This window comes from Schistocerca serialis, chromosome 4 (genome assembly GCF_023864345.2).
Source record: "Schistocerca serialis cubense isolate TAMUIC-IGC-003099 chromosome 4, iqSchSeri2.2, whole genome shotgun sequence".
NCBI lineage: Eukaryota > Metazoa > Arthropoda > Insecta > Orthoptera > Acrididae > Schistocerca > Schistocerca serialis.
Genome location: NC_064641.1, coordinates 887,820,836 through 887,832,447, shown reverse-complemented (window position 1 = coordinate 887,832,447; position 11,612 = coordinate 887,820,836). Strand labels below are relative to the sequence as shown.

Sequence of the window (11,612 nt, the reverse complement as noted above, 5' to 3'; positions counted from 1 at the left end):
AGCCCGAAAGAATAAATATAGTACCTTACACTCCTGTCTTTTCCCCGCCAGCTTGTAGGTGAAGGGTAAACTGAGTGTGTCTGTCACTAGTTTCGAATGTATTACGAAATTTTTTTCCCAGTGGGAAGACACCAGTTGTATGATACAGTCAGTTTTTCAGCTGTATTGCGATTTTAGGCTGTCCTCGTGTAGCGCTACGAATATACTGCTGGCTTCTGTATCGGGTTCTTCGGCCGACGTTCATCTAATCATGATCTAATGAACCCGATACAGAAGCCAATAGGCAGTTTGTCAACAAGTGACCACGAAAGAATAAACAATTTTGTGCTAGGAATATAGTTGTGTAATTAGGCCTGATCCTTATGATTAATTAAATAATTAGTACCTTTCTCTATTTATTTTGGTCGGGAAAATGAAGTAAAGTAAACTAACCCAAACTTCGTCTCCTGCATCTGGACAGTTTCCATATGTTGAGGGGCGCACCTGGGCTTTCCATCCATTAGAACCAGGGTTCAAGTCCTGGAATGGGCTTAATTTCCCATCAATTCCAAGTGCCTATGGCGGCATAATGATGTTAGGGGGGTGCACTTGGGCTTTCTGTCTGTGAGGACCATGGTTCCACCATTTTTATTTTCCCCCAGTTCCTAGGTAGGGGGTTGGGTGGGATGTCAGCACAGCCCTTTTACAAAGAAATTTCCAACTGCCGCTTTTGAACCTCTTTTTGCTTTATCTGTACTGGTTTTGCTTCTGGCTGTTTGTGCCTGCAACAGATCCTTACAACGTGCTGGTCCAGGGCGGGGCATGGGAAAGGGCTCGGTGCACAGCCACCTCAGGCAGGTGCGCCACTTGACCTACTCTGAAACTGAATAAACTGAGTTATATCCAGTGAAGTTCGCGCAGCCGCCGATTAGGCATCATCTACAAACAGAGCACAGAGTGTAATGGGAAGCCGCTACTTGTACCCTGTCCTCGTAATAAATTCTTTCGGTTGAATAAGCAACAAGGACATACACACGCTCAGTGGGTGACTAATTTGTAGACCCTTACTAGAAATTGTAGATTCGAATGTGACTGTGAGAAATATTTACAGTGATACAATGGTTCGTGATGCCATCACGCACAATGAGGGTAACTCCCGAACTCGGGAACAGATCCTTAAATACCCGGACCCTTCCTTGCAACACTTTCTGCAGATTCTTGACTATCGAGATTCCTTTGACAGCCCAGCAGACAGTTTTGAGGTAGAGCCTGTCTGTCTGCAGATAGCCGCGACAAACAGACGTCGCATTCGGCTCGTAAACAGTGGCACAGCCGCAGTACGTACGTCAACAAGTGTCTCTTTCGGAGAGAAGTGTCGAGTCCCGCCCTCGCTGTAATGCCTCATATGCTCGCCGATCTTGCCCCTCGCATGAAGCGACTTGCTTCTTCTGCGGCAATCGGACTCGTGTACTGTCAGTGTGCTTACAAAAACCTAGCACATCCCCTCCTGCTACTCCTGCACGCAAATCTAAGTGACAAACTGTGCGTAGGGCTTTGAAAACACAAAACAGTGTCGTTAGTGCAAACCAAAAGCGTAGTAGCCATTTGGGACAGGTTCCCAAGTGCTCCTCAGTGCTTTGTGAAGACAAACTTTGATTGTCGGGCGATATCTAGAGAAACTTAGTCTGTCTGCAACAAATTAGAACGCAAAATCGCCAAGACTGGCAAAGTTTTACGGAAGATCGAGATATAGCATGTACTTCAAGCCGACACTCCCGGTGACACTCCCGGTGACACTCCCGGTGACACTCCCGGTGACACTCCCGGTGACACTCCCGGTGACACTCCCGGTGACACTCCCGGTGACACTCCCGGTGACACTCCCGGTGACACTCCCGGTGACACTCCCGGTGACACTCCCGGTGACACTCCCGGTGACACTCCCGGTGACACTCCCGGTGACACTCCCGGTGACACTCCCGGTGACACTCCCGGTGACACTCCCGGTGACACTCCCGGTGACACTCCCGGTGACACTCCCGGTGACACTCCCGGTGACACTCCCGGTGACACTCCCGGTGACACTCCCGGTGACACTCCCGGTGACACTCCCGGTGACACTCCCGGTGACACTCCCGGTGACACTCCCGGTGACACTCCCGGTGACACTCCCGGTGACACTCCCGGTGACACTCCCGGTGACACTCCCGGTGACACTCCCGGTGACACTCCCGGTGACACTCCCGGTGACACTCCCGGTGACACTCCCGGTGACACTCCCGGTGACACTCCCGGTGACACTCCCGGTGACACTCCCGGTGACACTCCCGGTGACACTCCCGGTGACACTCCCGGTGACACTCCCGGTGACACTCCCGGTGACACTCCCGGTGACACTCCCGGTGACACTCCCGGTGACACTCCCGGTGACACTCCCGGTGACACTCCCGGTGACACTCCCGGTGACACTCCCGGTGACACTCCCGGTGACACTCCCGGTGACACTCCCGGTGACACTCCCGGTGACACTCCCGGTGACACTCCCGGTGACACTCCCGGTGACACTCCCGGTGACACTCCCGGTGACACTCCCGGTGACACTCCCGGTGACACTCCCGGTGACACTCCCGGTGACACTCCCGGTGACACTCCCGGTGACACTCCCGGTGACACTCCCGGTGACACTCCCGGTGACACTCCCGGTGACACTCCCGGTGACACTCCCGGTGACACTCCCGGTGACACTCCCGGTGACACTCCCGGTGACACTCCCGGTGACACTCCCGGTGACACTCCCGGTGACACTCCCGGTGACACTCCCGGTGACACTCCCGGTGACACTCCCGGTGACACTCCCGGTGACACTCCCGGTGACACTCCCGGTGACACTCCCGGTGACACTCCCGGTGACACTCCCGGTGACACTCCCGGTGACACTCCCGGTGACACTCCCGGTGACACTCCCGGTGACACTCCCGGTGACACTCCCGGTGACACTCCCGGTGACACTCCCGGTGACACTCCCGGTGACACTCCCGGTGACACTCCCGGTGACACTCCCGGTGACACTCCCGGTGACACTCCCGGTGACACTCCCGGTGACACTCCCGGTGACACTCCCGGTGACACTCCCGGTGACACTCCCGGTGACACTCCCGGTGACACTCCCGGTGACACTCCCGGTGACACTCCCGGTGACACTCCCGGTGACACTCCCGGTGACACTCCCGGTGACACTCCCGGTGACACTCCCGGTGACACTCCCGGTGACACTCCCGGTGACACTCCCGGTGACACTCCCGGTGACACTCCCGGTGACACTCCCGGTGACACTCCCGGTGACACTCCCGGTGACACTCCCGGTGACACTCCCGGTGACACTCCCGGTGACACTCCCGGTGACACTCCCGGTGACACTCCCGGTGACACTCCCGGTGACACTCCCGGTGACACTCCCGGTGACACTCCCGGTGACACTCCCGGTGACACTCCCGGTGACACTCCCGGTGACACTCCCGGTGACACTCCCGGTGACACTCCCGGTGACACTCCCGGTGACACTCCCGGTGACACTCCCGGTGACACTCCCGGTGACACTCCCGGTGACACTCCCGGTGACACTCCCGGTGACACTCCCGGTGACACTCCCGGTGACACTCCCGGTGACACTCCCGGTGACACTCCCGGTGACACTCCCGGTGACACTCCCGGTGACACTCCCGGTGACACTCCCGGTGACACTCCCGGTGACACTCCCGGTGACACTCCCGGTGACACTCCCGGTGACACTCCCGGTGACACTCCCGGTGACACTCCCGGTGACACTCCCGGTGACACTCCCGGTGACACTCCCGGTGACACTCCCGGTGACACTCCCGGTGACACTCCCGGTGACACTCCCGGTGACACTCCCGGTGACACTCCCGGTGACACTCCCGGTGACACTCCCGGTGACACTCCCGGTGACACTCCCGGTGACACTCCCGGTGACACTCCCGGTGACACTCCCGGTGACACTCCCGGTGACACTCCCGGTGACACTCCCGGTGACACTCCCGGTGACACTCCCGGTGACACTCCCGGTGACACTCCCGGTGACACTCCCGGTGACACTCCCGGTGACACTCCCGGTGACACTCCCGGTGACACTCCCGGTGACACTCCCGGTGACACTCCCGGTGACACTCCCGGTGACACTCCCGGTGACACTCCCGGTGACACTCCCGGTGACACTCCCGGTGACACTCCCGGTGACACTCCCGGTGACACTCCCGGTGACACTCCCGGTGACACTCCCGGTGACACTCCCGGTGACACTCCCGGTGACACTCCCGGTGACACTCCCGGTGACACTCCCGGTGACACTCCCGGTGACACTCCCGGTGACACTCCCGGTGACACTCCCGGTGACACTCCCGGTGACACTCCCGGTGACACTCCCGGTGACACTCCCGGTGACACTCCCGGTGACACTCCCGGTGACACTCCCGGTGACACTCCCGGTGACACTCCCGGTGACACTCCCGGTGACACTCCCGGTGACACTCCCGGTGACACTCCCGGTGACACTCCCGGTGACACTCCCGGTGACACTCCCGGTGACACTCCCGGTGACACTCCCGGTGACACTCCCGGTGACACTCCCGGTGACACTCCCGGTGACACTCCCGGTGACACTCCCGGTGACACTCCCGGTGACACTCCCGGTGACACTCCCGGTGACACTCCCGGTGACACTCCCGGTGACACTCCCGGTGACACTCCCGGTGACACTCCCGGTGACACTCCCGGTGACACTCCCGGTGACACTCCCGGTGACACTCCCGGTGACACTCCCGGTGACACTCCCGGTGACACTCCCGGTGACACTCCCGGTGACACTCCCGGTGACACTCCCGGTGACACTCCCGGTGACACTCCCGGTGACACTCCCGGTGACACTCCCGGTGACACTCCCGGTGACACTCCCGGTGACACTCCCGGTGACACTCCCGGTGACACTCCCGGTGACACTCCCGGTGACACTCCCGGTGACACTCCCGGTGACACTCCCGGTGACACTCCCGGTGACACTCCCGGTGACACTCCCGGTGACACTCCCGGTGACACTCCCGGTGACACTCCCGGTGACACTCCCGGTGACACTCCCGGTGACACTCCCGGTGACACTCCCGGTGACACTCCCGGTGACACTCCCGGTGACACTCCCGGTGACACTCCCGGTGACACTCCCGGTGACACTCCCGGTGACACTCCCGGTGACACTCCCGGTGACACTCCCGGTGACACTCCCGGTGACACTCCCGGTGACACTCCCGGTGACACTCCCGGTGACACTCCCGGTGACACTCCCGGTGACACTCCCGGTGACACTCCCGGTGACACTCCCGGTGACACTCCCGGTGACACTCCCGGTGACACTCCCGGTGACACTCCCGGTGACACTCCCGGTGACACTCCCGGTGACACTCCCGGTGACACTCCCGGTGACACTCCCGGTGACACTCCCGGTGACACTCCCGGTGACACTCCCGGTGACACTCCCGGTGACACTCCCGGTGACACTCCCGGTGACACTCCCGGTGACACTCCCGGTGACACTCCCGGTGACACTCCCGGTGACACTCCCGGTGACACTCCCGGTGACACTCCCGGTGACACTCCCGGTGACACTCCCGGTGACACTCCCGGTGACACTCCCGGTGACACTCCCGGTGACACTCCCGGTGACACTCCCGGTGACACTCCCGGTGACACTCCCGGTGACACTCCCGGTGACACTCCCGGTGACACTCCCGGTGACACTCCCGGTGACACTCCCGGTGACACTCCCGGTGACACTCCCGGTGACACTCCCGGTGACACTCCCGGTGACACTCCCGGTGACACTCCCGGTGACACTCCCGGTGACACTCCCGGTGACACTCCCGGTGACACTCCCGGTGACACTCCCGGTGACACTCCCGGTGACACTCCCGGTGACACTCCCGGTGACACTCCCGGTGACACTCCCGGTGACACTCCCGGTGACACTCCCGGTGACACTCCCGGTGACACTCCCGGTGACACTCCCGGTGACACTCCCGGTGACACTCCCGGTGACACTCCCGGTGACACTCCCGGTGACACTCCCGGTGACACTCCCGGTGACACTCCCGGTGACACTCCCGGTGACACTCCCGGTGACACTCCCGGTGACACTCCCGGTGACACTCCCGGTGACACTCCCGGTGACACTCCCGGTGACACTCCCGGTGACACTCCCGGTGACACTCCCGGTGACACTCCCGGTGACACTCCCGGTGACACTCCCGGTGACACTCCCGGTGACACTCCCGGTGACACTCCCGGTGACACTCCCGGTGACACTCCCGGTGACACTCCCGGTGACACTCCCGGTGACACTCCCGGTGACACTCCCGGTGACACTCCCGGTGACACTCCCGGTGACACTCCCGGTGACACTCCCGGTGACACTCCCGGTGACACTCCCGGTGACACTCCCGGTGACACTCCCGGTGACACTCCCGGTGACACTCCCGGTGACACTCCCGGTGACACTCCCGGTGACACTCCCGGTGACACTCCCGGTGACACTCCCGGTGACACTCCCGGTGACACTCCCGGTGACACTCCCGGTGACACTCCCGGTGACACTCCCGGTGACACTCCCGGTGACACTCCCGGTGACACTCCCGGTGACACTCCCGGTGACACTCCCGGTGACACTCCCGGTGACACTCCCGGTGACACTCCCGGTGACACTCCCGGTGACACTCCCGGTGACACTCCCGGTGACACTCCCGGTGACACTCCCGGTGACACTCCCGGTGACACTCCCGGTGACACTCCCGGTGACACTCCCGGTGACACTCCCGGTGACACTCCCGGTGACACTCCCGGTGACACTCCCGGTGACACTCCCGGTGACACTCCCGGTGACACTCCCGGTGACACTCCCGGTGACACTCCCGGTGACACTCCCGGTGACACTCCCGGTGACACTCCCGGTGACACTCCCGGTGACACTCCCGGTGACACTCCCGGTGACACTCCCGGTGACACTCCCGGTGACACTCCCGGTGACACTCCCGGTGACACTCCCGGTGACACTCCCGGTGACACTCCCGGTGACACTCCCGGTGACACTCCCGGTGACACTCCCGGTGACACTCCCGGTGACACTCCCGGTGACACTCCCGGTGACACTCCCGGTGACACTCCCGGTGACACTCCCGGTGACACTCCCGGTGACACTCCCGGTGACACTCCCGGTGACACTCCCGGTGACACTCCCGGTGACACTCCCGGTGACACTCCCGGTGACACTCCCGGTGACACTCCCGGTGACACTCCCGGTGACACTCCCGGTGACACTCCCGGTGACACTCCCGGTGACACTCCCGGTGACACTCCCGGTGACACTCCCGGTGACACTCCCGGTGACACTCCCGGTGACACTCCCGGTGACACTCCCGGTGACACTCCCGGTGACACTCCCGGTGACACTCCCGGTGACACTCCCGGTGACACTCCCGGTGACACTCCCGGTGACACTCCCGGTGACACTCCCGGTGACACTCCCGGTGACACTCCCGGTGACACTCCCGGTGACACTCCCGGTGACACTCCCGGTGACACTCCCGGTGACACTCCCGGTGACACTCCCGGTGACACTCCCGGTGACACTCCCGGTGACACTCCCGGTGACACTCCCGGTGACACTCCCGGTGACACTCCCGGTGACACTCCCGGTGACACTCCCGGTGACACTCCCGGTGACACTCCCGGTGACACTCCCGGTGACACTCCCGGTGACACTCCCGGTGACACTCCCGGTGACACTCCCGGTGACACTCCCGGTGACACTCCCGGTGACACTCCCGGTGACACTCCCGGTGACACTCCCGGTGACACTCCCGGTGACACTCCCGGTGACACTCCCGGTGACACTCCCGGTGACACTCCCGGTGACACTCCCGGTGACACTCCCGGTGACACTCCCGGTGACACTCCCGGTGACACTCCCGGTGACACTCCCGGTGACACTCCCGGTGACACTCCCGGTGACACTCCCGGTGACACTCCCGGTGACACTCCCGGTGACACTCCCGGTGACACTCCCGGTGACACTCCCGGTGACACTCCCGGTGACACTCCCGGTGACACTCCCGGTGACACTCCCGGTGACACTCCCGGTGACACTCCCGGTGACACTCCCGGTGACACTCCCGGTGACACTCCCGGTGACACTCCCGGTGACACTCCCGGTGACACTCCCGGTGACACTCCCGGTGACACTCCCGGTGACACTCCCGGTGACACTCCCGGTGACACTCCCGGTGACACTCCCGGTGACACTCCCGGTGACACTCCCGGTGACACTCCCGGTGACACTCCCGGTGACACTCCCGGTGACACTCCCGGTGACACTCCCGGTGACACTCCCGGTGACACTCCCGGTGACACTCCCGGTGACACTCCCGGTGACACTCCCGGTGACACTCCCGGTGACACTCCCGGTGACACTCCCGGTGACACTCCCGGTGACACTCCCGGTGACACTCCCGGTGACACTCCCGGTGACACTCCCGGTGACACTCCCGGTGACACTCCCGGTGACACTCCCGGTGACACTCCCGGTGACACTCCCGGTGACACTCCCGGTGACACTCCCGGTGACACTCCCGGTGACACTCCCGGTGACACTCCCGGTGACACTCCCGGTGACACTCCCGGTGACACTCCCGGTGACACTCCCGGTGACACTCCCGGTGACACTCCCGGTGACACTCCCGGTGACACTCCCGGTGACACTCCCGGTGACACTCCCGGTGACACTCCCGGTGACACTCCCGGTGACACTCCCGGTGACACTCCCGGTGACACTCCCGGTGACACTCCCGGTGACACTCCCGGTGACACTCCCGGTGACACTCCCGGTGACACTCCCGGTGACACTCCCGGTGACACTCCCGGTGACACTCCCGGTGACACTCCCGGTGACACTCCCGGTGACACTCCCGGTGACACTCCCGGTGACACTCCCGGTGACACTCCCGGTGACACTCCCGGTGACACTCCCGGTGACACTCCCGGTGACACTCCCGGTGACACTCCCGGTGACACTCCCGGTGACACTCCCGGTGACACTCCCGGTGACACTCCCGGTGACACTCCCGGTGACACTCCCGGTGACACTCCCGGTGACACTCCCGGTGACACTCCCGGTGACACTCCCGGTGACACTCCCGGTGACACTCCCGGTGACACTCCCGGTGACACTCCCGGTGACACTCCCGGTGACACTCCCGGTGACACTCCCGGTGACACTCCCGGTGACACTCCCGGTGACACTCCCGGTGACACTCCCGGTGACACTCCCGGTGACACTCCCGGTGACACTCCCGGTGACACTCCCGGTGACACTCCCGGTGACACTCCCGGTGACACTCCCGGTGACACTCCCGGTGACACTCCCGGTGACACTCCCGGTGACACTCCCGGTGACACTCCCGGTGACACTCCCGGTGACACTCCCGGTGACACTCCCGGTGACACTCCCGGTGACACTCCCGGTGACACTCCCGGTGACACTCCCGGTGACACTCCCGGTGACACTCCCGGTGACACTCCCGGTGACACCCCGGTGACACTCCCGGTGACACTCCCGGTGACACTCCCGGTGACACTCCCGGTGACACTCCCGGTGACACTCCCGGTGACACTCCCGGTGACACTCCCGGTGACACTCCCGGTGACACTCCCGGTGACACTCCCGGTGACACTCCCGGTGACACTCCCGGTGACACTCCCGGTGACACTCCCGGTGACACTCCCGGTGACACTCCCGGTGACACTCCCGGTGACACTCCCGGTGACACTCCCGGTGACACTCCCGGTGACACTCCCGGTGACACTCCCGGTGACACTCCCGGTGACACTCCCGGTGACACTCCCGGTGACACTCCCGGTGACACTCCCGGTGACACTCCCGGTGACACTCCCGGTGACACTCCCGGTGACACTCCCGGTGACACTCCCGGTGACACTCCCGGTGACACTCCCGGTGACACTCCCGGTGACACTCCCGGTGACACTCCCGGTGACACTCCCGGTGACACTCCCGGTGACACTCCCGGTGACACTCCCGGTGACACTCCCGGTGACACTCCCGGTGACACTCCCGGTGACACTCCCGGTGACACTCCCGGTGACACTCCCGGTGACACTCCCGGTGACACTCCCGGTGACACTCCCGGTGACACTCCCGGTGACACTCCCGGTGACACTCCCGGTGACACTCCCGGTGACACTCCCGGTGACACTCCCGGTGACACTCCCGGTGACACTCCCGGTGACACTCCCGGTGACACTCCCGGTGACACTCCCGGTGACACTCCCGGTGACACTCCCGGTGACACTCCCGGTGACACTCCCGGTGACACTCCCGGTGACACTCCCGGTGACACTCCCGGTGACACTCCCGGTGACACTCCCGGTGACACTCCCGGTGACACTCCCGGTGACACTCCCGGTGACACTCCCGGTGACACTCCCGGTGACACTCCCGGTGACACTCCCGGTGACACTCCCGGTGACACTCCCGGTGACACTCCCGGTGACACTCCCGGTGACACTCCCGGTGACACTCCCGGTGACACTCCCGGTGACACTCCCGGTGACACTCCCGGTGACACTCCCGGTGACACTCCCGGTGACACTCCCGGTGACACTCCCGGTGACACTCCCGGTGACACTCCCGGTGACACTCCCGGTGACACTCCCGGTGACACTCCCGGTGACACTCCCGGTGACACTCCCGGTGACACTCCCGGTGACACTCCCGGTGACACTCCCGGTGACACTCCCGGTGACACTCCCGGTGACACTCCCGGTGACACTCCCGGTGACACTCCCGGTGACACTCCCGGTGACACTCCCGGTGACACTCCCGGTGACACTCCCGGTGACACTCCCGGTGACACTCCCGGTGACACTCCCGGTGACACTCCCGGTGACACTCCCGGTGACACTCCCGGTGACACTCCCGGTGACACTCCCGGTGACACTCCCGGTGACACTCCCGGTGACACTCCCGGTGACACTCCCGGTGACACTCCCGGTGACACTCCCGGTGACACTCCCGGTGACACTCCCGGTGACACTCCCGGTGACACTCCCGGTGACACTCCCGGTGACACTCCCGGTGACACTCCCGGTGACACTCCCGGTGACACTCCCGGTGACACTCCCGGTGACACTCCCGGTGACACTCCCGGTGACACTCCCGGTGACACTCCCGGTGACACTCCCGGTGACACTCCCGGTGACACTCCCGGTGACACTCCCGGTGACACTCCCGGTGACACTCCCGGTGACACTCCCGGTGACACTCCCGGTGACACTCCCGGTGACACTCCCGGTGACACTCCCGGTGACACTCCCGGTGACACTCCCGGTGACACTCCCGGTGACACTCCCGGTGACACTCCCGGTGACACTCCCGGTGACACTCCCGGTGACACTCCCGGTGACACTCCCGGTGACACTCCCGGTGACACTCCCGGTGACACTCCCGGTGACACTCCCGGTGACACTCCCGGTGACACTCCCGGTGACACTCCCGGTGA

The 11,612-nt window shown here is 63.6% G+C and overlaps 1 protein-coding gene across 1 annotated transcript in view; it reads right to left on the bottom strand.

Moving 5' to 3' along the window:
* Window positions 1–1,740: 1,740 nt before the first annotated feature.
* The window catches only part of LOC126474831 (mucin-19-like), a 24,490-nt gene continuing 14,618 nt past the window's right edge, over window positions 1,741–11,612 (bottom strand). Inside the window, exons 5-6 of the mRNA XM_050102308.1 lie at window positions 9,682–11,602; window positions 1,741–9,634 (exon numbers count right to left, since the gene is read on the bottom strand). Of these exons, the coding sequence (XP_049958265.1) occupies window positions 1,741–9,634; window positions 9,682–11,602 (9,815 nt within the window). The remainder of the gene's footprint in view (window positions 9,635–9,681; window positions 11,603–11,612) is intronic.